Source organism: Otolemur garnettii, unplaced genomic scaffold, assembly GCF_000181295.1.
Source record: "Otolemur garnettii isolate 467f Iridium unplaced genomic scaffold, OtoGar3 scaffold00211, whole genome shotgun sequence".
NCBI classification, from domain to species: domain Eukaryota; kingdom Metazoa; phylum Chordata; class Mammalia; order Primates; family Galagidae; genus Otolemur; species Otolemur garnettii.
The window spans coordinates 183,009-209,048 of record NW_003852606.1 but is presented as its reverse complement, the minus strand read 5'-3'; the positions used below and the strand labels follow the sequence as shown (position 1 = coordinate 209,048).

General features: G+C 52.2%; 2 protein-coding genes across 4 annotated transcripts in view; one reads left to right on the top strand and one right to left on the bottom strand.

Moving 5' to 3' along the window:
• Window positions 1–3,236: 3,236 nt before the first annotated feature.
• CUNH19orf81 (chromosome unknown C19orf81 homolog) lies at window positions 3,237–12,113 on the top strand. 3 transcript variants are annotated; one of them, XM_003801449.1, is made up of 5 exons: window positions 3,237–3,303; window positions 8,328–8,400; window positions 8,505–8,625; window positions 10,891–11,030; window positions 11,748–12,113. In XM_003801449.1, the coding sequence occupies exons 1-5, from the start codon at window positions 3,237–3,239 to the stop codon at window positions 11,941–11,943; spliced, it is 597 nt and encodes a 198-aa protein (XP_003801497.1). In that variant the 3' UTR covers window positions 11,944–12,113. The 3 variants fall into 3 exon arrangements, 1 of the variants encoding a protein (XP_003801497.1); XR_001161780.2 differs by lacking the exons at window positions 3,237–3,303; window positions 8,328–8,400; window positions 8,505–8,625; window positions 10,891–11,030 and adding an exon at window positions 11,207–11,289 and having other exon boundaries at window positions 11,748–11,803; XR_001161779.2 differs by lacking the exons at window positions 3,237–3,303; window positions 8,328–8,400; window positions 8,505–8,625; window positions 10,891–11,030 and adding an exon at window positions 11,207–11,597 and having other exon boundaries at window positions 11,748–11,794.
• Window positions 12,114–14,598: 2,485 nt separating this feature from the next.
• SHANK1 (SH3 and multiple ankyrin repeat domains 1) overlaps window positions 14,599–26,040 on the bottom strand; it is a 48,382-nt gene continuing 36,940 nt past the window's right edge. The window contains exons 21-23 of the mRNA XM_003801448.2: window positions 23,347–23,443; window positions 17,769–20,877; window positions 14,599–15,451 (exon numbers count right to left, since the gene is read on the bottom strand). Of these exons, the coding sequence (XP_003801496.1) occupies window positions 14,734–15,451; window positions 17,769–20,877; window positions 23,347–23,443 (3,924 nt within the window). The 3' untranslated portion in view covers window positions 14,599–14,733. The remainder of the gene's footprint in view (window positions 15,452–17,768; window positions 20,878–23,346; window positions 23,444–26,040) is intronic.

Sequence of the window (26,040 nt, the reverse complement as noted above, 5' to 3'; positions counted from 1 at the left end):
TGTGATGACACAGCACTCTACCCAGGGTGAAAGCTTGAGGCTCTGTCTCAACAAACAAACAAACAAAAACCAAATAAATAAAGGGAAATAATCAATTATTTATTCACTCAACTCATATCTTCTGAACTTCACAGAGGTCTGGGCCTCTATAGGATGATGCTGGAGAACCAGAAATGAGTCAGGGAACAAACTCCTGAGCAAGATAGATGAGTGACAGTGTTCAGAGACCTAGAAAGGGAGCAGATAAAGAACAAGCAGAGGGAGGAGACAGAAAAAACAACGGATAGTGGGAGGAGTCAGGGAAGGCTTCTTGGAGGAGGAGGCATTTGAGCTTCCTATTAAAGGCTGAGGGCATTTGGGTATGGGGAAAGGGGGAGGTTAGAAGAGGATTACAGGCATAAGGCACAGTGTGTAGAAAGAGTGGAGACAGAAATGGGGTGAGATGTGTGAGAGTGATTAATTAAATAAAATAATTTTAAAAGGGTGCCTGGAGAATGTTTAAAGGGGTGAGGTGGGAGAGGAAAGTAGGACTAGATAATGCAGATCTTGAATGCCCAGCTGGGGGCTGAAAGGTTATCCAAAGGCACTAGGGAGCCATGGGAGGGCTGTGAGTAGGGGAGAGACAAGTCAGCTCCAGGTACAGAAACACCCTTCGGCAGCCTTGCCTATAGGGAAAGGAATGAGGACAAGAGACTGGAAGATGAAAGGAGAAGAAGGAGCTTGGGGCAAGGGTCCCAAGAGAAGATAACATCTGAATGGCTGCCAGGGGTATGGGAACAGAAAGAAGAAAAAGTAGCAGAGAAACATGAGAGGCAGAAGGGATAGAGTTTGAGCCTGGTGGGCTGTGAGGTCTAGGTGTGCCCGTGCTCATAGCAATCAGAGGTGTCACCTATCTACAGATATGGAATTGGCAACCGGAAATGGAGGAGGACAGCTTGATGGGTGAGAAAGAGATGTGAAGATGCAGGGAGTCAGGGCTATAGAAGAACTAACTGAGTGAGACTATTGAAGACTGGACTGTTTTAATTGCCAATGACAGATACTCAAATTGAATTGACCTAAGCATGAGAGGAAATGTATTAGGTGGATAAGGACTGCGGGCACAGCTGCATGTCACTGCCCAATTGGGTTCACTGCTCACTCCCAAGAGGGAGCCAACATACTGAGACAGCAGGGGTTATAGCAGAGAAAGAGTTTAGTATCAGGCTCGGCACCTGTGGCTCAAGCAGCTAAGGCGCCAGCCACATAGCACCTGAGCTGGCAGGTTCTAATCCAGCCTGGGACCGCCAAACAACAATGACGACTGCAACCAAAAAATAGCCAGGCATTGTGGCGGGCGTCTGTGGTCCCAGCTACTTGGGAGGCTGAGGCAGGAGACTCACTTGAGCCCAGGAGTTGGAGGTTGCTGTGAGCTGTGACGCCATGCACTCTACCCAGGGCTATAGCTTGAGGCTCTGTCTCAAAAAACAAAAAACAAAAAACAAAAAAAAAACCAGTTTAGTATCACAGGGTACCTTCTTCCTCACTTAGACCTGTAAAAAAACAAACCCAAAATAATTAAACACACACACACACGGGACACGAAGTGAGGAAATGAGAGTGATTTCTCCCTGAGAATTTACGGGCCAAGGTTTTAAAAGATATTTTGTCAGACAAAGGACTAGGGAATCAGGTCTGCAGATGGGCCGGGGATGAATTCGTAGGATTGGGAAGTAGAAATTGTCTTCTTGCACTGAGTTAGTTGCCAGTCAGAGGGTTGCAAGATTAGTTGAGTCAGTTTGTTGGTATGGGTCACTGGTTGGGTCAGTTGGTCCACTGGAATGCAGGATCTGGAAGATATCTCAAAGACCAGCCTTAGGTTTCATAAGGGTGATGTTACCTTATGAGAGCAATGAAGAAAACTAAAAATTTTTATAACCATCAGCTATGTGACTCTTGAGTAGTAAGCAATTATAGAGAAGCAACCTAGGAAACAATGAATGATTCTTTATATATATATATTTTTAAACTATGCCTATAGTTCTGTAGGGTTTAGCCCTCTACCACAGTTCCCACCTTATGGCTTTTTATTAATTTTATAAAGGGCAGTTTCAGATTCAGATGTCCCAATCATCAGCAGGAATCTGTCTGTATCTTTGGGCTCTGCTTCCTTCATAGCATCTTTGCTCTTAGGCAAGTTCCCTCCCTGTATGGTGACATGGTGGCCATGTCTCAAAAAAAAAAAAAAAGAAAGAAAGAAATGATAGTTAAGGTGGAGACAGTCTGGATATGGACAGAAAGGGAGAGGAATAGAGATACAAGTCACAGAGACAGAGACTGGGAGGACAGATGAAATAACTAAGGAAAAGTCCAGATTTCTCTCCCACAGTTTCTGCTGAGAGCTCTGCAGACACAGAGAAAAGGATGCCTAATGGGCATCTTTGTGGCTAGACCACTCTGCCCTAGCACTTAAGGCCCAGGAGCCCACAGATCCAGAAGCCTGGGCCTCTAGTCCCTCCTTCCTCAGACCCAGGAATCCAGGCCCCAGCCCCTCCCCCTCCCTCTAGAGGTACCATAGCAACAGACCCCCTTCCCCTCCCCCCTAGAGAATCCAGTTTCTGTTTGAATCTCACTTGTGTCAGACCAGTTACTGGGTGAGGCAGGGATGAACAGAGGGCACGTGGGAACAGAAAGTGGATGACCAAGGGGAGGGGACCCAGGAGGGTAGAAGAGGCAGCTATGAGAGGAGAGAGATGGAATAAGGAGACTGGGTAGAGAAGGGGAGAGAGATACAGAGTGAGAGAGATGGTTAGAGAGAGGCTGAAAGCTATAAAGAGAGGCAAGAACAGGGTGCTGGGGAGATGCTGGGGAAACCGATAGAAGAGACTGGAGAGAAGGAGGGAGGGAAGAGAGATGTAGGGGGGAATAGGGCAGAGAAATCAAGCAAACAAGGGGAGGAAAGTTGGGGAGAGAGAAAGGAAGAGAGTTGGAGAGAGAGGTATGGGGAAAGGGACTCCAGGAGGTCAGGAGAGATAAGGGACAAAACAGAGACATGGGAAGGAAGGAATTGGGGCATAGAGAAAATTCTTGAAGTTAGGGGAACCCGTGTTTCCTTGTGGTCTCATCCTGCCAGTTCGGTGTTTTTTCCCCGATGCTTCAAAGAGAAGCAGAAGGAGGGGAGAAGGAGCTGGGGTGGGTGGCCCTGTCAGAGCCCTTCTTCCCGCCTTCCTGAGACATCCCCCACCCACCTTCCCAGGATGCAGCCAGAGATGGAGCCCCTGTGCTCCCCCACCGTGGGCAACCCCAGCGTTCACAGGGAGGCAGGTACTGAGTGGTCTGAGGAGGGACGGGAGGATTCCTTTCATCCAGGCATTGTGTGGTAGCCCTGGCGTGCCTTTAAGTGAGTCACTGGCATTCTAAAGTGAGAGCCACTTCAGACTCCTAGTCACCAGATTCCGGGACGTTTGGCCCTTTGGACCTCACGCTACATTTCCCATGAACTCCTGCAGTTACTTGGCCAATACTTTGGACCCAGACCTACATTTCCCATGAAACTTTGGGGCCTTACCAACTTCTCTGAGGCTATTATTCCCCAGCACTGGACCCCTTCACTCTCCTTGTCTCCCACACTAAGCTCAGCATCTTCCCCCAGAGTTGCTCTCCTCTTTCCAGCTGTTCATTTGCAAATGACCCTACTGCCAACCCAGTCACTGGGCCAAACCTTGGGTACCACCCCTTTACTCCAGTCTCCCTTACAGCCCATTAGTCCCCATCTTCCTGCCCTTGACTCTCTCTGTCCTGTCCCTTCTTCTTGTCCCCAGAGCCATGGCTCAGGTCTTGTTCCCTTCCATATAGACCCTCTCCTCACCTCCTCCCTGGTTTCTAGTTTCTCCCCTCCAGCCCATCCTTTACATAGCTTTAGGCTGTCCCTTGCTCATTGCCACCCCTGGCTTCCCATCATCCCCAGTGAAAGGGTTACATGGTGTACCCAGAAATGAGACCAGGAGAGGTTCAGGCCAAGTTTAATGAAAGGGGACTAAGATCCACCTGGGCGAAAGTGGTGGCTGCACAGAGAGTGGTTTGGGGCTTGTTTTTATACTGGGAGTGGGGGAGGAAGATTCCACAGGTTGCTGGAAGGCTTTAGTGGGCTAGGATCTTTCTGGCAAACTCTTGGGGTGGGGCCAGAGAGGCCTTTTGTTCTGGGAGGGGAGGAGGGGAAAGGGTTTAGACCCCTATCATCCAGGATAAAATCCAGTCCCTCAGCCTGGTTTTTGAGGCCCTGTATGGTCTGAGGTCTGCTGACAGCTTCAGACTTCTGTCAGCACTGCCTCCTTGCACTTTGGGTTTAGCACAGTTCATTCATTCATTCACTCAGTCACTCATCATTTATGGAGTAGTCTCTGCATAAGGATGAATGTGGCTGCAGGCAATAAAAAATTGAACTTAGTGTAAAGGGTAGGAATGTCATTATCTCACCCCCAAAGAAACCCAAAACTGTGTGTGGGGAGGTTGGTTTTAGTTGAGTCAGCATTCAACAGTGTAATTGAGGACCCAGTTTCTTTCAATCTCTCAGCTTTTGGGTGTGGGATATGTCGCTGTTGCACAACTTGCCTATCTCATGGTCACAAGATGGTTGCCACAGTTCCAGGCATCACCTTCAGAGCCCTCAAATGACCTCTCCTCACATCTCATTGGCTAGCACTCAGTTACCTGCTCATCTTTACCACAATCCCTGGCAAGAATGGTATTATCATGATTATGGTTGCACTTCAGGTGGAAGGGTTTTTTAAAAAAAATCAACCTATACCTAACTCCACCTCAGACTCAGCATCTGTATTTTTTTTTTTAAAGAGACAGGATCTTGGGCGGTGCCTGTGGCTCAGTGGGTAGGGTGCTAGCCCCATATACCAAGGGTGGTGGGTTCAAATCCAACCCTGGCCAAACTGCAACAAAAAAATAGCCAGGTGTTGTGGTGGGCGCCTGTAGTCTCAGCTACTCGGGAGGCAAGAGAATCACCTAAGCCCAGAAGTTGGTGGTTGCTGTGAGCTGTGATGCCATGGTACTCTACCAAGAGTGATAAAGTAGACTGTCTCTACAAAAAAAAAAAAAAAAAGAGATGGGATCTTATTCTGTCACCTAGGTTGGAGTGCAGTGTCACAATTATAGCTCATTGCAGCCTCAAATTCCTGGGCTCAAATGATCCTCCTACCTCAGTCTCCTGAATAGCTAGAACTGCAGGGGCACACCATCACACCTGGCTAGTTTAAAAAGAAAAATTATTTTTGAAATGAGTCCTTGCTAATTTGCCCAGGCTGGTCTCCAATTTCTGGACTCAAAATGATCCTCTCATGTTGGCCTCCTGAAGTTCTGGGATCATAGGTGTGAGCCACCATGCCCCACCTGTATTTTCTGAATGCTGGCCAGGTGGTTCTGCTGAATAGCAAGAGTTGGGAGACATCGGTTTAAACTGGATGGACATCCCTGAGGAAACTGGGGATGAATGAACCTTGCCTGAATCTCACCTGTGAAGAATGGACCCTCTTCAAATAGGGGAAGAAGGTTGGGACTGGCTGTTGGAGTCTCCTATCTGGATGTGTGATATAAGTACCTGCTGTGTGCCAGGTGCCAGGTGCTATGCTAGGCATAGCGAATGCCCTGGTGGTGGCAAAATGGACATTGTTTCTCTGCCCTCAGGACTCTCTTTTAGTGCCTTTAGAGACATCTTTCTTTTGGAGACCCTGCCCACACCATCTCTAACTTAGGCTGATAAATATAATTTATGTATATGAGGTCAAACAACTAAGTTTGTGAACTTGCTTGAGAAAAAGTGCTACATATTTCATTGCTGGATATTACTACAGTCACTTTCAAAGTACTCCCCTCGGCCATCTGGTGACAGTAGTGATATTAAGCAATGAGGTATGTAGTATTTTTTCTAGTATGAGTTCTCAGACTTAATTGTCAGACCTCATACAATGACATTTCTGGTGGCCAATCCAGAAAAAGAGTTCCAAAATTGCTTTGAAAGAACAAACTAGGCACTGGCATCAGTGCATAACTTCCCAAGGGGAGTACTTACAAGGTGACTGTATTCAGCAATGACGTATGTAGCACTTTTTCTAGGATGAGTTTGCAAACTTAGATGCCTAACCTCATAGCTCTAGAGAAGTTGAGTGGAAATGAGTCCCTCAGTTTGGTTGGTTTTGTAAATGAACATTTGTTCATTGCAGTTTTATTGCTTTCTTTGTAGCATTTTAGAACCAATAACATTTTTATTACTAGTTTGCAAACTTCATCCCAGATCATTAGAAAGCCCTGTCCCATCCCAAGCATTTTGCCCAGTGCCTAATGGAAGAAATGGACCAGCCTGTTCTTATGAAGAAAAAACAGACATGAAACACATCGCCTCACAAATAATTAATCACCTACAGTTGCAATAAGTGCTCCTTAAGGTCTTGGGGCTGAAAAGAATTCTAAGAAGTTCCTGTAGATGACCTGCTTAAAGACCTCGGTCCATGCTGGCCCCTCTCATGAAACATCCTTCTCCCTGTCACCTTTTTATTTGGAAAACTCTTTCTTCTCCTGTGAGAACAATACCTCCAGAGAGTCTTTCCTGATTGCCCACAGACTGGGCTTCCCCTCCACCTTGTGACAGTTCTAGTGAAGTACATACTGCCTTTGATGATGACTGCCTTCCCCACTAGACTGGGAGTTCTTGGAGGGGAGAGGCGGGTTGGATTCATCTTTTGGTCCCCAGCATCCTTCAGGGCACACAGGGGACCTCTGAGATGCCTGTTAAAAGTTTGAAATTGTGTTTACCAGTTGTTCAATAGGTATTCATTTTAAAATGTTATGCTTTTATTAATTCATTACACGTACACATTTAAACAAGTGAAGTGTATTAAAATTACTGCTTTAATCTAGAAATATTTATTTCTGATGTCAGCTCTGAGCCAGGAGGGGGGTTTTGGTTATTTAGGGGGTTTGGATAATGTCTGCTGTTTTGTTATGTTCATATATCATTCAGCAGTGGTCTGTTTTTTTTTTTTTTTAATCAGTCCATCATGATCACAGAATGGCCTTACCTGATGTTGGTTTTATGGGAAATTGTTTCTGTTTAGCAGGAGAGCACCAAGGCCTGGCTGCCGGGGGAGGCTTTCTTTCTGCTGCTGTAACAAAGAGACTCCAAAACACAATAATATAAAGAAGACAGAAGTTTATTTGTCTTTTGTGTAATGAATGGGATGGAAGTGGTGTGGGTTGGTGGGACACTTTGGCTCCGTGAGGAATTTAGGGACACAGGTTGTTCTCACATTGTTGCTCACCACACTGTAGTACACTTGAAACTGCATCCACATTCTATTCCAAGGTTAAGGGCAAAATGCCCAAGACAAGCAATTTTCTTCCTTTTTTTTTTTTTGAGACGGAGCCTCAAGCTGTCCCCCTGGGTAGAGTGCCGTGGCATCATGCTCACAGCAACCTCCAACTCCTGGGCTCAAGCGAGTCTCCTGCCTCAGCATCCCAAGTAGCTGGGACTACAGGTGCCCGCCACAACGCCTGGCCATATTTTGGTTACAGCCATCATTGTTGTTTGGTGGGCCCGGGCTGGGGATTCGAACCCGCCACCTTAGGTGTATGTGGCTGGCGCCTTAGCCGCTTGAGCCACAGGCGCCCAGCCAAGCAATTTTCTTTTAAGCAAATTGTACCTCTCTGTCCTGCTAACACTGTATTGGGGACACCTTTATCATATGATCACGCCTAGCTGCAAGGGAGGCTGGGAACTGTTCTCTGTAGCTGTGTGCCCAGGAGTAGGAAAAAACTTTCAGGGTTGTAGGGCAAGGGAAAATGGAGTATGTGAGACAACCAGCCGTTGGCCATAAAAGAAATATGAGTTAGATGGGAATGTCAAGAAGGGACCAGATTTGAGAACTGTTATCCAATCAGGAGGCTGTTTCTGAGACTTTTGGAAAAACTGTAAATTGGATTTAAATGTTGTCACTAGGCTGAAATGACACTGCTACAGTGAAGAAGCAAGGTGACTGGAAGATGAAGCAAACAGGAACGAGTCCCTTCTGATTCCTCCCACTTAGCAGGCTCCCTCTGGGCTGCACTTTGGGCAGAGCCTAATGGGAACCCAGATGTCAAAGCAGAAATGTGTTTAGAGACCCAGCCCAGGCATCACAAAGCCAGGATAGACGGGTGGAGTTTGGAGCTGAGGAATAATATCTCAATAACTGGCATATGGTCTATTCTGGGGGTGGCACAGACAGCACGTGGTGATGCCCACTTAAGCAGAATTATGACTGAGGAGGACATAGGGCAGGTGACACTGGCTTCTCTGCCCCCAGGAGCCCTCCTTGCAGACCTGGAGACCTCAGAGGAGATGCAGGCCCGGAGTCTGGGAAGGCCGGTCAAATCCTCGTGAGTGGCCCCTGGCCCCATGTCTTCTGACCTCAGCTCCCCCAAATGTGATGGCAGTAACCCCTGACTTCACCCAGGTCCCTGCCTGCTCACTTTTTTCCCAGGAAGCAGTACCTGCGGCAGGTCATTGCAGAGTATGAGGCGCTGGACCGAGATCTCCCATGCATTAGGAAGTTCCCCACACCACCCACTGCCCAGCCCCTCTGCCTCTGCATGGAAACCTTGGTGAGTACCCTTTGTCCCAGTGGCCCTAGGCCCTTGGTTTCTACACAGTTTGGGTGGGGGGTGGTGGAAAGGCCACAGACTCAGAGCAAGGAGGCTAGGGTTTAAATCCAGGCTCTGTGGCTTACCAGCTGCGGGCTCGACACCAGAACAGTTTGCTGAAAACTGATCATTAGTTTGTCAAAGGGTCAGTTTTTAAATTTATCACTGCTCATCTCAGAGAGAAGACTGAGGGGCAGAAACATGGTCAGGGAGGGGGGAGAATGATGAGGACAAAAGGAGTCCTACTAATCTATCTATGAAATCCTATAAAGTTTACAAATTAAACAACTAATAAGAAAATGCCCACATTTTTGACATACTTAGCAAATTGGTCATTCAATTATGAATCCCTCAACAATCCCTGCCCTTGGCTGGGTTCATGGCTCATGCCTGTAATCCTAGCACTCTGGGAGGCCAAGGCGGGTGGATTTCCTGAGCTCACAGGTTTGAGACTAGCCTGAGCCAGATGGAGACCCTGTCTCTAAAAATAGCTGGGCGTTGTGGCAGGCGCTGGTGATCCCAGCTACTTGGGAGGCTGAGGCAAGAGAATTGCTTAAGCCCAAGAGTTTGATGTTGCTTTGAGCTGTGAGCCATGGCACTTTACCAAGTGTGACAAAGTGAGACTGTGTCAAAAAAAAAAAAAAGAAAGAAAAAGGGCGGCATCTGTGGCTCCATGAGTGGGGCGACAGCCCCATATACTGAGGGTGGTGGGTTCAAACTGGTCCCGGCCAAAATGCAACAAAAAAATAGCCGGGCTTTGTGGCAGGCGCCTGTAGGCCCAGCTACTCGGGAGGCTGAGGCAAGAGAATCACCTAAGCCCAGGAGCTGGAGGTTGCTGTGAGCTGTGACGCCACAGCACTCTACCAAGGGTGACAAAGTGAGACTATCTCAAAAACAAAAACAAAAAACCCTGCCCACAGTTCAAAGAGATATTTTAGTGTCCCAAGCACTTGACAATTAAATGAGAAGGGCTGATGTTAGTGGAGTGCTTACTGTGCACCTCTCCCAGCAGCCCTCTCAGCTCATCTGTGTAACCTCCGGGGTGGGGTGGTGGTGGTGGAGGCGGTGGTGGGTGGGTGAGGTTACATGGGGGAGGGGGGTGAGGATCACTCTCCTCATTTTTCAGGATCAATCCCTACCCATGATATTAATGGAGTGCTTACTGTGCACCTCTTCCAGCAGCCCTCTCAGCTCACCTGTGTAACCTGGGGGGGGGGGGCGGCTGAGGGGAAGGATCAATGTCTTCATTTTCAAGATCAGTCCCTACCCATAACCCTTCTTTGAAGTTTTGACAAAGGGACTCTCCAGCCTTCCCCCTCACTCCACCCCAGGTGAGCCTTTCCAGAGGTGACCAATGTCATTTCATTTTAGTTCCTCAGCAATTTTATATGCTATGACAACTGCGTATCACCTTCCACATGGTAATCTTGTGCTGAAAATGTGGTTAGCAATCCCTACATATTTCTGAACGGTAAATAGATCGACAAGAAATCACCCCCCAAGATCTTTATCTTTTGGCATGTGAACATTCTTTAAAATGCTTATATCGATATAAAAGGGAAAGTGTACAACTTAAATCCTGGCAGAAAGCTTCAAGAGCTTTCAGCACCATTTACTACAGGTGGTTGGGAAAGTTTTTGGTAAAATTGGCCAAATTGGTGAATCAACTGTTCATTGACTTTTGGCAAACTGGCTTGGTGATAGTTAATTTTTGGCCGGGGGTGGAGGCTCACTCCTGTAATCCTAGCACTCTGGGAGGCTGAGGCAGGTGGGGATGGCTTGAGCTCGGGAGTTGGTGACCAGCCTGAGCAAGAGGGAGACACCATCTCTAAAAAATAGCCAGGCATTGGTGGTGGGCGCCTGTAGTTCCAGCTACTTGGGAGGCTGAGGAAAGAGTACCGCTTGAGCCCAAGAGTTTGACGTTGCTGCCACGGCACTCTTCCAGGGGGCAAAAAAGTGAGACTGTCTCAAAAAAAAAAAAAATAATAAAAAGGCTGATTTTTTTGAAGAATGACCTGGAATGACATAGATTCTTTTCCACTTGAGAGATACCTGTCGTTCCCCTTTGACAAGAGCAACAGAACCCTGGGATCAGGTGGGATCCCTACCCTGCAAATGCCACTTGGGACTCTGGAAAGTTCTGTAGGTGGGGTCTAGACTGGTGACTTCAGAACCCAGACAGAACCAGGGCCTCATGGGCTGAAGTTCTCTCTTCAACACCTCCAGCCCGAGGAGGATTTTGCCCACCTGGAGGTGCTGAAGGCGCTGGAGGTTGAGTTACCCGGGGCCATGGAGAGCGGGTATGTGAGCAGCATCCGCTTTGAGAACATGAACGTCATCTGTGGGACTGCAGGTCGCCGGGACAGGTGAGCCCGCGGCGCGGGCGGGGCCTGGAGTGACTGGGACCGGCAGGGTCAAGGGGGAGCGCGGCGAGGGGCGGGGCCGAGCGAAGGGGCTCCCGGAGAGGGGCGGGGCCAGGGCGACTGGGCGGGGCTAGGCAGTGATGAATGAGGCTAGGGTCCGGGACTGGGACGGCTATGTAAGAAAAAATTGGCTGTGAGGACGTTGAAGGGTTATGCGGTGGTGAATCTGCGGAGCCAAGAGTGATCTCGGTGAGGGACAGGGGTAAGATCAGAGAGAGGGCGGCATCTAGTGTGAATGGGTACCCGGACTTTGAGTGACCCACGTAGTGACGGGGATAGACAATGCTGGGGGGGAGGGGGTTGAACCTAGAAAGGCAACTCTGAGAGGGCAGAGTGGACTGAGCACATAGTAAGCGCAAGGGTGACCAGATGGGATAGGTCGCAAGGAGCCTAGGTAGGAGTGTGGCCACGTGAGTGTGGGCCCAAGCGCGGCGATTTGAGATGGAGCCTCGACGGACGGTGATTAGGAGGCAGAACCAGACTAAGAGGACGGAGCCTAGAATGACTCAGGTGAGGGCCCAGGGCTCGGGTTGACCTCGGAGAGAGGGTCTGGCTGGAGGAGTTTAGGGGCTGTTGGACTGGAGGTAAAGAACAAGGACCAGGTCGGAACTCTTTGACATTCAGTAGTTCCCCTTCGGTCTCCGCCCCGTCCTTTTGCAGGTGGCTCATCATGGTCGCGGATTTCCAGACTCGCTCCCGTCTGCTGCGCTCAGGTCTCAGTCCCCGCGGGCTTCCGCACCAGCTGGTGCGCCACGACGAATTGTTGCTGGGCGATTACCGCCTTCATCTGCGCCGCTCCCTGGTCCGGCGGCGCATGCTCGAGGCCCTGGGGGCGGAGCCAACCCAAGAGGCCTAATCCGTGGGGGGCGGGCCCCGGCTGCGCTTGCGCACTGCCCAGCAGGTTCGGGCATCCACCCAGAGCTCGGGAGAGAAGGGGGCGTTGCCTCCCCAGGAAGGAGGCGGGGCCGGCTCGAGGGGGTGGATACTGTGAGTTTAATTATAAAGAATGACCTGGTACAAAAGCCATTTCTCTCTGCAAAATCTTGGTGGGGAGTCAGGGGGAGGGAGGTGATGGGGGGTAGGAATGAACCCCCATATTGTAATCCCGTCTCCCTGATCTTCCTTCAGTCCCTGCAAGTGGACGCCTGTGTCCCAGTTCCTTGAAGAATGAACTGAGACCCACGAAAGGGAAGACCTGGGCACCAAGGCTTTCAACGCTTTGGGAGCCCTGTCTCGAGGAGAACCAGACATACTCATCCGCCCCCCCTCCTCTTCCCCCTCCCACCCCCCTTGGAAGACAATTCTCGAGCTTTTATTTCAGGTTTTTTTTCTGGGTTTTTTTGTGTGTTCTAGGGGTTTTGGTTTTTTGTTTTTGTATTTTCTTCTTTTGTTATTGTTTCTTTTTGCTTTGTCTCTCCTCTCCAACCCACGCCGCCCCCCAATCTGGTCCCTTCCCACTCCCCACCCCAACCTCTCCTCCCCCTCCCCACCCCCTACACCCTCCCCAACCCCGCGGCACCCATCCAGAATGAACAAGCCCTTGATAGACGGGCACCGCGCAGGCCCCCTGCGGACTGGGGGCATCCGACAAGGGGGAGGGGGCGGGTAGGGGTCCAGCGCGACCTCTGTCCCTTTTCTCACTATCCCTCCCCCCTCCCACGACCCTCCCACGAGGTTCCCCGCAGATCCCTGACATGGTGAGGGGAGGGGCCTCACCCCCTCCCCTCATGGACGGAGCGCCCCTCCCCCTCTGGGGTAGGGGCAGCAGAGGGGGACTGGGCTTGGGGGAAGGAAGGGGAGCTCCCTTCTTTGGCAGCTGAACATGGGGGGACCTGAGGGCAATGCCCTTCCCCCTTTACCCACAGCAGGGGAGGGGGCTTTCTAGAGGGAGGGGTGGTTTAAAATACCCAAGCCCCAGGAATAAGGGGAGAAGGGAAGCGTGCAGGAAGGAACAGCCATGCCAGAGGGAGAAGGAGTTTCTTAGACAGAAGGAAAGGTCGGGGAGGGGGCCTTCGTGCAAAGGGGATGGACAGGTGGCCCAGGAAGGACAAGGAAGAGAGAGGAAGGAGGATGAGGGCCAGAGGCAGGGAGAGGAGGAAGTGTGGAAGCATGGTGAGCAGGAATTGAGTGTGCATAGGGTCTTCTCTCACCAGGAAGAGAAAAAGAGCATAAGGAGGTAAAAAGAGTAGGTAAAGAGTGAGAAGAGCTGCAAGAGCTGCTCCTTGGCAGGAGCAAAAGATAAGTGTGTCAGAAAAAGAAACCAGTTACAGCTGAAGAGCATGTGGAAGATGAGTGTGCAAAAGCAAAGAGGTGGTAAGTTCTCATCCAGCTAGAAAAGACAAGAAGGCATGTGCAGCAAAGTCACGGTGTGTAAGGACATTATTGGGGGGAGAAAAAGGCTTCCAGGGAGCACTTGACAGTGCTGGGGAGGGTGTATGTGCAAAAGCAAGTGTGCAAGAGAGGGCTCATGAAATCAAGACTAGAGATAGGCAAAGATCTGAACGAGAAGGGTGCAGGGGAGTGGGAGGCTGGCAAAGAAGGGAGGAATGAGTATTTGTGAGAAAAACACAGTTCCTAGAAGGCAAATGTGCAAAAGTGTGACAAAAAGTGACAGTGCAAGAGAGGAAGCTGGGGGTAGGAATGTCATTTTGAGAAGGAGAAGTGGATAGAGTAAGAATTTAGGGCTCAAGAATAAGAAGAAATAGTGCTTTAACTTAAGAACTTGGAGGTAAGAGTGTGCCAGGAGGGGTGTACAAAATAGTGTGCAAGGGTTGAACAAAGAGAAAGGGTACTCCGGAGAATAAATACATATGCAGGGTTGGTGAATGGCAGGGGGAAAAGGTGTCCCAAGTGTGTCTGCAGCAAGGGTTCAGAGTGAGCGGAGAGGGAGGAGTCTGGAGATTTTATGGCATGAAGTGTGTAAGGGATGATCACAGGGGAAACATGTAAGCAAGAGAGCAGGAGACCTGAAGCATGACAAAAGAAATGCAGCATGTGCAATGAGAACAGAGGGTGTTTGAGGGCTGAGAGGGACTCAAAAGCTGGAAGCAAAGGCAGAATGTGCAAGACAGAGAGAGGGCAAATTTGTGCAAAATTGCAGCCTGGGGAGAGGAAAGGTGAAGAGAGAGGCGAGCAGGCGTGCAACAGAGCAAGCGTGCAAGAGGCTGAAGGGCAGCTGTGTGTGCTAGGAGAAGGGAAGTGGGGAGAGCTGAGGGGCCTGGAGAAGGGAGGAAGGATTGTTAGAGGGGCAGCAGGTGGTGGAATCTGAGGGCACCCCCTTCCCCAGTGGCCTGGGGGATGGATCACATCTAATTAGGCTCAGGGCTGACCCTCTATGGCTCTGTCTGTCCCCTCCCCCCAGAATGGGCCCTTCCCTCCTTCTCAACCCCCCTCTGTAATTTCTTCTATTCACCCCTTCTGCTCCCCACTTCATACACACAGTCTCTTGTCAGCTGCCCCCTCCTGTGAGGTGCAAATGTCCAGCCTGGATCAGGTCACCTGGTGACCTCCAGCCTTGGGAGATAAGGACAGGGCGCAGTTTGAGCAGAGTCCCTGGCCCTGGGAGAGAAGACAGTCAGGGGTCAGAGGTCAGGAGGCCAGCAGGCTCAAGGGTTCTATGGACGGGCTGGTCCGTCCAGGCCAGCCATCACCTCTCCAGGAAAAATTTGAGAGCTCGGTCAATGTTCATGCGGTGGCCCACCCTGGTCACACCCAGATCCACATAGTCCTCCTTGGTCAAGGCGGGCAGGTGGGAGCCATCAATCTCGTGGTCCAGGAACTGGGCTCGGTGCTCGGCCAAACCCAGCCACTCAAGCCAATCAGCCACATCAAACTTGGTCCAGAACCCCAGAGGTTTCGCGCCAAAAGGCTTGTCCGGGGGCAGCGAAAGCAGGCGGGTTGGTGAGAGGGAGCGAGAGGCCCCTGACAAGGCTCCTCCAAGTCCCCCAGACATCCCTGGGTGTGGTGGCACAAAGACAGGGGCAAATGGGTCAGCCGAGCCTCCTGCTCCTCCAGTGGGGGAGCTGCGGATGTCAAAGAGGCCTGGATAGAGGGGTCCAGAAGGCAGGATGGGCAGGGATGAGGGCCTGGGTGCAGGGCTGACCTTGTGCTCCGAGGTTGGCAGCAGCGAGGGGCTGGGGGCCCGGCGGAGCAGAGGGGGCCGCATCTCGAACTCTACACCCTGGAGATGGCGGGCAGATGTGGAGGAGGAGGAGGCTGAGGGTGAGGTGGCCCCTGGGGCTGCAGCGGCTGAAGGGGTGACCCCAGTTCCAGTGGGGAGCGGTGGCAGAGGTGGTTTGGACCAGTTCTGAAACAGGCTGCTGACAGGTTTGGAGAGGAGGGAGGACTGGGAGTCTTCAGAGAGTCTGGAATGTGACAAGGGGGCAGGGGTGGCGGAGAGGGGTTTAGGGGGTGAGGGCAGGGTGAGAAAGGGGCAAAGGCCAAGATATAGGGAGAGAGGAAGAGAGACATAGGGTCGGGGTAGAGATGGAGAAGAGATGGAAGGAGCAAGGGGTAAGAAGGATGTCAGGACAGAAATGAAGGGAGAGAAAGATGAGAGGATAGGGAGAGGGTGACAATCAAGAGAAATGAAAGAAAAAGAGACATTAAGTGATAATAGTAATTGCCACCACTTATTGATGCTCACGTGTGCCAGGCATTGTTCTAAGTGCTTTGCATATTGCATCTCAGTTTTATCCCCATGACAGCCCTGATGCAGGTTACTATTATTATCAGCACAGAGAGGTTAAGTAACTTGCCTAAGGACACACAGCCAGGAAGTGGCAGAGCCTAGTTATATGGCACCAAAGTCTGAGCTCTTAACCACTATTCTATACTGCCTTTCAGGTTATGGCCAGTCATAGCAAAGTGAAAGACGGGCAGACGGTGCAAGAGAAACAAAAAGAGGATGAGTATCCAGGGAGAGAGATGGTAGGGAACAGGGGACAGAGAGAGAGAGAAAGAGAGAGATGGAGGTGAAAGAGAGAAGAAATAAGGGGAGAAAAAGGTTCCCCTCATCCCTTTAGCTCCCTCCAGCATGGTCATACCTCAGGGCATTTGAACTGGCTGTTACCTCTGCCTCCCTCCATCTTTCCCCAGGTAGCCTGTGATTTTGCTCCCTCCCCTCCACCATTCTCTGCTCACCTGCCAGTCATTTAAGAGACCTTCTCTAACCATCCCGTATTTTTTTTAGGGTGATTGCAATTACAATAGAACCTCCATAACTGACCACCTCCTTAAATTGACCTAATTTTCATAGACCAAACAAGTACCACACGTACATATCAGTACAGTAAGCCTCATTCCTTATGCTGACCACCTCCTTATGTTGGCTAGTTTGGTACAGTCTCTTGGGTGGTCAACTTACAGGGGTTCTACTGTATTTTGCAACCCCTGCCTCAGTAACTATAAACTTTGTTGGAGGAGTGCTTTGCCTGCCTTTTCGACTGTGGGGTCCCAAAACTTAGATGGGCACCCAGCATACAAGTGATAAATCAATAACTAATGCATTTGTTGACTAAGCATCCTTTCTTCTACGCAGAATACTTAAGAATAGTCAATGAATTGCATTAAGATCTGAAAGGCCTAATAAGCCCACATTTGAATGTTAACCATAAGGATAGCAGACTCTCAGATAGAATTAGAGTGAACCCTGCAGATGTAGGAGCAGATTTAAAAATCTTTCCCTACTTCTGTGTGTCTGAATCAAGAATGTTACCTCTCCCTAACACTAGGTCTTGAAAGGGCCTGAACTTTGCGGCAATCCCAGCTAACTAGCTGCTCTGGGAAACTTCTGCATCATCTCTTATTTCCCTATCTTGGCATGCCTGGGCTCTTGTAAGAGGCCTCGCTCCTTCGCCATGGGTCTCATGCCATAACAATGGCCCACATTAAATCCTATCAGAATCCTTTTGTGACAATTTTTTTTTTTTTTTTAAGACAGAGTCTCACTATGTCGCCCTCAGTAAAGTGCTATGGCATAACAGCTCACAGCAACCTCAAACTCTTGGGCTTAAGCGATTCTCTTGCCTCAACCTCCCAAGTAGCTGGGACTACAGGTGCCCACCACAATGCCCAGCTATTTTTTTGTTGTCATTGTTGTTTAGCAGGTCTGGGCCTGGTTCAAACCAACCAACCCCAGTGCATGTGGCAGCTCAGAACCCTTTTGGACTGATACTATGCTGTTCCCTTTCTACAGAAAGGTGGATTCTTTTGCCTAAGATCACATAGCTAGAAAGTACAAGGCTGGGACTAGAAGCCAAGAGGTGGGTTCCAGAGCCATACCTGGAGCCACTGTGCCCTAAAGCATTATGTCTTGAGGCTACACTGGGTTTAAGGCATTCACAGATTTCAGGGACTGTCAGAAAGAACTGACAACCCAGCAAAGAAACACATCAGCAAGACTTGATCTAGTCTCTTCTGTTAATAACCTTGTCCATCACAGGCTATGGGTTGTGATGGTGATGGAAGGAGACCACAGGAGCTACTGAGATAAAGGGAAGTGAAGGTGTCTGTGAAAGCATGAGGGCAAACTTCTGCAAGCCAGCCTGGTTTTCTTTTCTTTCTGCCACCCTGAGACCTTAAAGGAACACAGCTATGGGGAAGGTGGACTCTAGTAACCACCAACCACATCAGGCCCTCAGGCCCTCTGGCCTCCCTTGCCAGCTTCCAGCCCCTGCTCACCTCTGCCGCTGCAGGGAGGAGGTCCTCTCAGGGACATAGCTGGGTCCCCCATGGTGGCTGTCCCCGCTTCCCCCACTGCCTCCTCGGGCCCAGGGCAGAGGACCACCGGCTGCCGAGGAGCCCCCGAACTGCTGAAGCTTGGAGCTTAGTTCACTGATGATGCTGGCTTTTACTGTGGCCAAGGCTGAGGCCTGAGGCTGGGCCAGGGGCCCGGGCAGGGGTGGTGGCGGGGGACCCGGGCCCTCTTCCCAGGGCAGCAACTTCCGAGGCAGGGAGGAGGCCGTGGGCAAGGGCACTGGTGGGACTTCTGGCTCTACAGCCACTGGACCCCCAGATACTCCTGCTGTCGAGGGTCCTGTACAAGCACTCAGGGCCAGTAGCCCATCAGTTCCAGCCCCTGTCACTGAGACAGTGGGGCTGGTGGGGGTGACAGGGTCTCGGAGTCCCCCACTGGGGCCAGGCCGCAGGCCTCCGCTGGCTCCCAGAGCTCGGCCCCGGAGCTTAGAGGGAGTCATGAGCTGTGGTGGGTATGGTGGGCCAGGAGTACCACTCCCCCCAAAGGCCTGGCCATCCAGGTAGGCCACATAGGTGTCCAGAAGCTCTGGCCCACTTGCCACACCAGCCCCACCACTACCACCGACCCCTGCACTGCCACCACCTTCAGCAGACAGGCTGCTTAGCGTGGATGCGCTGCTGATGGTCTCCAGGGGGTGGTCGCTGCTGCTCCGACTATCCACCTCCTCAATGCCAGAGTCTGTGCCAGGCGGAGGGTCTGGGCCAGGCTGTGGGGCAGGAGGAGGCGGCAGCGGTGCTGCGGGGGCTGGCGGGCCTGGCGGAGGAGGGTCTCCAGGAGCGGCAGGGGCCCCTTGTGTCAGCGTGGCCACCTCACTGTCATAAGATGTCAGGCTGGATGCGGTTGAGTCCAGGGTAGGAGGAGCGGTGGCCACAGCTGGAGGTGGCGCAGGGGGTAGAGGGGTGGCCGCAGTGGGGGGGTCGGGCAGCGGGTGGGGAGGCCCAGGCGTGAGTGGCGACTCAGGCTTTTCGAAGCTGTTGGAGAACTCCAAAGGAGGCGGCAGCGGTTCCACAAAGAGGAATTCGCCATCTTCCACGTCCACCGAGGGGGCGGGAGGCGGCAGGACTAGCAGGGGAAGCCCATTCTCTTCGCTGCCCCTTGGGGAGGTCGGGGAGGGGGGCACAGACCGCCGCGGGCTGGGCGGCGGGACACCCGGCCCGTCCTCGGATGGGGGCCCCCTGCCGGTTGCTGCCGGGGCTCGGGGCTGGCAGTTCTCGAGAAACCGCACGTGTAAGGGCAGCCTCTCCGGCTCTTCAGGGGCTCCGGACCTCCAGGCCTTGCTCACTCCGGGGTGCGGGGCCGGGGGCTCCGACCCCAGCTGCAGCAGGAGGGGCCCAACCCCGGGAGCTGTCGGGGGCAAGCGGTGCAGCAAGGAGCGGCGGGCAGCTGGTGGGCTGGCCGGCAGAGACTTCTCCTGGCTGCTTAACCCTGCCCGGTACCCCAGCTCACGGCGGGCGGGGTCCGGCGGGGAGGCCCCCCAGAGACGCAGCACTGGCTCATGGTGGGCGTGGGGCGAGTGGTGGTGCGGGGTGGGCGGCGGGACCTCGTAGCGGGGCGATGGGGGCCTTGGAGGGGGCTGGGGTGCCCCACCGCCCTCCGAGGACTCCTTCAGCGCCCGCTCTCGGGCGGCCAGGGCCAGCCCCAGCGGGGAGGCTGGATCCAGGGCCTTGCCGGTCAGCGGGTGTACCAGGGGTCGCGGGGGCAGAAAGCTGGTGAAGGCGCTGCTGCCCCCGCTGCCCCCGTAGGCTCGGCTGCCCGCTCCATAACCGCCGTAGCCCGCGCCACTGCCCGCGCCCGCAGACTCCAGCCGGAGATAGGGCTCGGCGGAGAACATGCCCTCATCGATGGATTTGGAGTGGCGTAGCCGGGGCCCCGGGGCTGCCCCTACGCCCAGCCCACCGTCGCCTCCATCCTCGTCCCCTGCGTCAGTGGAGAGGAAGAGTGTGGACCGCCGGCGAGCTTCGTTCTGCCAGCCCCCTTCTCTCCTAGCCGCCCCTACCAGGGCTGCTCCAAACTGGCTGGTGAAATCGAGGGTGGCTGGCCCGCTGGGCGAGGCGGGGGTGGGCACGGGCGAGGGGGACGGTGGCACCGGGGACATGGCTGGGGCCGGGCTGGGCGAAGAGCCGCCGCCGCCGCCTGCGGTTTCAGGCTGGCTGGGGGGCTCCGCCTCGGTGCTGCTGCCCTGGCTGCTTCGGCCACTGCTACTGGTGGACGGAGCCTTGATGATGATGGTGGGGATAGGGATGGAGTTCTTCTCCGAGGGCGCGGCCGCGGTGGGCGGCGGCTGCGGGGAGGCTGGGGACGTGGGCGAGGGCGCGGGCGGGAGGCCACCGCCCTTCTGGGGCTCGCCTTCGACTTTGGTCTGCTTGACCAGCGGGCCCTTGCGGCCGCGGCCCGAGCGGGCTGGTACATACATGGCCGCACTGGCCGCCCGCGGGGGCAGCTGGAAGTAGCGCAGAGCCGGGGCCTGGGAGGAACCGCCGCCCGCGCCCCCGCTGCCATGATGCGATGGGGACGGGATTCCAGAGGTCGGGCTGGGCCCGCCACCCCGCCAACCTCTAAGGCTAGGTTGGGGCCCCAGAGCCAATCGGGGTGGGGGGTCATCGGGAGAGCCACCGGTCTCCATCTCTGGAGGATGAGGAGGGTGGGCGTGGTGGTGGTGGGGCTGAGGGGGCGGGGCGTGGTGGTGGTGGTGGTGGGGCGGGTGGTGGTGGGCAGGGGGCAGGGGACCACTGTGGTACAGGCTTTTCTCACGGCTCCCCACACGGGTGTCCCGGGTGTCTGGAGGGGCGGGCCCATCAAAAGATGAGGGGGAGGAGGCGGGGTGGGGGCCACCTGGGCTGGGGTTGAAGGGTCCTCCCCGAGGGGAGGGGGTGAGGCGGCCTGAGGAGGAGGGGGCTGGAGGTGTGCTGTAGGGTGGCTCTGGTGGGGATGTGGTAGGTGGTGGGGGTATGTCCTCGGAGCCGGGCACAGACAGGCTGCGGCTGAACTTCATGGCTGGGGGTGCTAGGTAGGGTCTGTCATCTTCTGCTGCCCCTAGAGAGACACAGAGCATTGGGAGGGGCTTGGGGAAAGGGTCTCCCTGCTCTCCCTATCCCACAGAACATATAGCAGTAACAACAATGATGATGATGATGATGGCACCCAGTGTATACTAAGAGCTTCACATAGATTAGCCCAGCACTTTCCCAGCGGCTTCATACAGTGAACAGGTTGTGCACTGCACAACTGCGAACAGCATAAAAAGGAAAATCGGCGAAATTCAGCTGAACTTCCTCCCCATGCCATAAGGAGGCGCCTTTTCGCCAATTTATGAAAAGGCTCAGCGAATGCTAGCTGTGGTTCAGGGTGAGAAAGAATGGCTCAGCTGGGTAGGGATGTCATATTTATGTGCATAGTTAAATGTTTCTACTCATGTTTGTGCAGGAAAGAATGGCAATGAGCAAGTCAAATCTGTGCTTTTACAGAGCTGTGCTTAGGATGCGGCTATTGTTAAAAGAGGGAGCTGATTTCTAGGAAAGATACTAGGTAAATGATGAGATGCAGGGAGACCTCACACATTCAAGGCTCACACTGGTGGACTGTGAACACAGGGAGCTGAGGAAAAGCTGGATCCAACTGGCAGAACAACTCCAGGTGGCTCGGGAGTTACCTTTGCCTACTTCTCAACTGTCAAGGCTCATATGTTTGACCCTCTTCTCCCCTCTGAATATTCTCTCAGCCAGTGTCCAGCTGCATTCAACAGCTCTGCTGTTAACTCCCACTTCTGGGGCCCCATCCTCTCCCCAACCCCCAAGCTCCAGATGCCCCACAAGCATCTCAGACTCCAAAGGCTCCAGACCAGGCATCCTCAAACTATGGCCCGCGGGCTACATGCAGCCTGCCTAGGACATTTATCTGGCCCGCCAGGTGTTTTTGCCGCTGCTGCCTGTTCTGCTTAGCAGCCGACTTGTCCTGGGGCCCACAGTCCGGCCCTCCAATGGTCTGAGGGACAGTGAACTGGCCCCCTGTTTAAAAAGTTTGAGGACCCTTGCTCCAGACCAAGCTCCTGATCTCCCCAGCTGACTCCTCCAGCTCACTGCAGCCAACAGCAGTTCCATCCTTCAAGCTGCTTGGACCGAAAACCTTAACCTTAGGGTGCACCTTGGTGGCTTTCTTTGTCACATCACTCATATCCAGTTCACCTGTTACTTCAAAACATATCCAGAATCTAACATCTTCTCACCCCCTCCAGAGTCATCACCCTGGGCCAGCCAATATCATTTCCAACTGGACAGCAATAGCTGTCACCTCCTCTCTGGTCTCCCTCCCACTCCCAATCTAGTCCCCAGATGGCAACCAGAGGATTCTGTTAAAGTTAGCTCATGTCCTTCCTCTGCTCAGAGCCCTCCTGTGGCTCCCACCTCACTCAGAATAGAAGTTCAAGTCTTTGACATAGCCCATGAGAACCTGTCTCCTCTCTGCCCTCATGCCTGGTGCTCATTCAGCTTGGGCCACAAACCTCCCCATTCAGTAAGCACACTATGCTCACTCTGACTTCAGGACCTTTTTACAGGCTGTCCCTGCTGCTGGGAATGCCTTACCTCCCCCATCTCCAGATATTCTCATGACTCCTACTTAATCCCCAAGTTTTAGCTCAAACTTGCCTGCCCCCAGCACTCTTGATCTCTTACTCTCTTCTCCCCATAGTGTTTATCCCTGTTAATATACTATATGATTTTCTTGCTTATCATCCTTAGCATCTGTTGTCTGTCTTTATGTGCTAGGAGCTAAGCTCTAAGAGGACAGGACCCTTTAGTCTGTTTTATCCACTGACATATCCCCAGAAACCTAGAACAATTCCTCGCACATGGGCAGTGTTCAACAAACCTTTGTAGAATGAATGAATGGATGGAAAATCAGGTATAAGAGAGAAAAAAAAAACCAGGGTGGCCCAGGCAGGGGCAATAATGTCCTCATTTTCTAGATGCAGAGCCCACCCAGAGAAGTGAAGCCACCTGTCCCAGGTCACACACCCAGTTGGGGGAAGAAAAGGAGCCAGAATTCATACTTGTATTTGCCCAGCTCGAAAACCTAAATTCTTTCTTTTCTTTTCTTTTTTTTTTTTTTTTTGAGACAGTCTCACTTTGTCCACTGGGTAGAGTGCTGTGCTGTCACAGCTCACAGCAACCTCAGACTCCTGGGCTCAAGTGATTCTCTTGCCTCAGCCTCCAGAGTAGCTGGGACTACAGGCACCTGCCACAGCACTGGGTTATTTTTAGGGAGGGGGGTCTCATGAACTCATGAGCTCAGGTGATCCACCTGTCTTAGCCTCCCAGAGTGCTGGGATAACAGGCATGAGCCACCACCTGGCCCTGAAAGCCTGAACTCTTTATGGAAGTATGGTCACACATGGAAGTAGAAAATAACATTTCTAAACCTCCTTGCTTCCCCCATAAACGGTCATCCTCCCAGCCTTCCCTAACCCCCAGATCCCTCATACCTACCCTTCTGGTGGTGACATACCAATAGATTTTTGCCGGAGCATAAGCCCAGGTCCAGGAGGCAGGAAAGAAGGACGCTCATAACTTGGCTGGGAGCGATGGTGGGGATCAAAGCTCGACTTTGGGGCAGCGGTCAGTGGGGGAGGGAGAGAAAAGATAGCAGAGAAAGATCAGTCAGGCCTGAAGTCTTGTGGCTTCACCATTTCCTCGACAAGCCCCTGTAGGAAGGGAGAGCTGTGTGAAGGAGGCAGAAGGGATTCTGGGGGAGGGGATGGAGAAAAGGAGAAAGCAGACTATCCTCCACCTGCCTGCTTGACTTCCCATGGGATCACTCATCTGGGGACTTCCTTCTCCTGCCACTGCCCACATCTGAGTACCCACCACTGCTCACCTGGATGGCTGCAGTAGCTTCTTCCGTTTCCCTGCTGCCACCCTTGTCACTCCATCCCTTTCTGATGTTTTCCACATAAGAGCCAAAAAGAAATTCAGGGTGTGCTACTGCCCTGCTTAAAATCCTATAGTAACATCCCACATCCGAAGGGGATCCGGATTCCCAAACTCAATCTACAATCCTCCTCATGGGAGACTGGGGGACACTGCTGGTGCCCCTCCAGGTCCCTTCCTCTGGGATGCTGCACCTATTCCCTGCTGCTGTGAGTGACACCTGCCTGTTGCTCTAGAGAGTCACCATCTTTTAAAGGTGCAGACTTGCCCAGACCTTTACTGTCCCCACCTCCTGGAGCAGCCCAGAGCCCAAGACAGACTGACTCCGAGGCACAGAGCCATGGAGACACAAGACAGGGCTAGCCCCTGTGTGGTTCACACTCCAGGGCTCTCCGTGGGATCAGGTTGGGGCAGACACCAGCAGGGACCATGTCTGCTGACCTTCTTCCCCACTTCCCAGAGGTTTGCCCTTAGCAACCCCTTAGCATCTCAGGCTCCCACTCTGGGAAGCCTGCACTAAACCACTCTTATGATCTCCCCCCGGGCTCCATCTTCCACTTGCTCCCTACGTTCTCTTCAATCCCACCTCCTCCTACCCTCCCATCAGCACTATTAGCATTCTCAAGTCCTGGTTCTTCTTTTTGCAATGGTTTTTCTTTTTTGGCTCCTTTTCATCTCTAAGTTTTGCATTCAGATGTCCCCTCCTTAACCTTCCCTGCCTGTCCTGTCACTGCCTGCCACACTTCCCTGTCCTGTTTTCTTCCACAGCATCTATCTGGGTCTGAAACTTGATTGTGGTCTGTATCAGCCACTAGGTCAGAAGTTGCCCCAAGGCAGGGCCGACTTACCCCAGGCCCTGAGCTACAGTGCCTAGAGCTCACCATACTTTTAGAGGAAATGTTTTCTTTTCATAGTAAAAGGGGGAGGGGGGGGACGACAGAATATAATCCAGCCTGGGTAACATTCATCTTTGCACTAACAAAATTATAAAATATAAACATGTCTTTGTACCAAGAAAATTATAAAGTATAAACTTTAATTTTTTTTTTTTTTTTTTTGAGGAAAGGCAAAAGTGGCAAAGGCTCACAGAAGTTCATAATGAAATCTGCCCGTGGGTGGCAATTTTCTCTTTCTTATTTCCTGCTGATTCTCCCGTCCCCAAACAGGGCCTGCCCTTCCACAATCTCATGTCGAAAGAATAAGTGAACGAAAATCCGCCAACGTCAATCACTGCTAAGCCCTGAACACCTACCTCTGCCGGGAGACCCTATTTGTCTCTCTTCTCTATCTTTGAGATTAGAAATCCAGAGAAAGGAAACGAAGTGAGGTCCTGACCTTTGGGATGGGCTCCTCTGCCTTCTCTTCCTCTTCCCCTTCTGCCGCCCCCCTCCAGCTATTCAGACCATTTGCAGTTCTCTGAATTTCTTGTGCCAGTTTCTCACCTCTGAGCCTCAGTATGTGCTGATCTCTCTGCTTAGAACACCCTCTCCCCATGCTGTGCTCTGCTTGGGAACATTCCTTGTCACCCTAGCTACCCACCCTTCCCTGACCATTTCCTTCCTTTAGGCCTTCTTTGACCCATACAGTGGCCACTAGCCATTCAGATGCAAATTTCAACTCATTCAAATTAATTTAAAAATGCCATTCCTCCATTGCACTGGCCACATTTGAAGTGTTCAATAGTCACCTGCGACTGGTGACTATTGTACTGGACAGCACAGATGTGGAATATTTCCATCACCACAGCAAGCTCTAGTGGATGGTGCTAATCTAGACCTTTTCACCGCACTCAGCTCCCTGGATTGGGACTATTTCTACATGTATCTCATTCATTCATTCCACAAATATTTATTGAGTACCTCCTCTGTGCTAAGGATGTTTTAACTGCTGCAGATGCAACAAATCAGACAAACACTCCAGTGCATAGGAAGGGCAGGCATGGGTCAAATGAAGGTAATGGATGGGAAAGAGGGGCAGTATAATTTAAAATGAGGTAGACAAGGAAGGCCTCAATGAGAAGGTATCATTTGAGCAAAATTCTGAAGGTGAAAAAGGGAGCCATACAAATATATACAGGGGAAGAATGTTCTAGGCAGTGGGAACAGTAAGTGCAAAGGCTCTGGGGTGAGAGGGAGCTTGGCATGCTCAAGGAATTGTAAGGAGGCAAATGTGTCTATAGCAGGGGAGCCAGGAGCTGAGGGATGGGAAATGACATCAGATAGAGAGATTATAGAAAGGTGGGATTGGCTCGGCGCCTGTGGCTCAAGCGGCT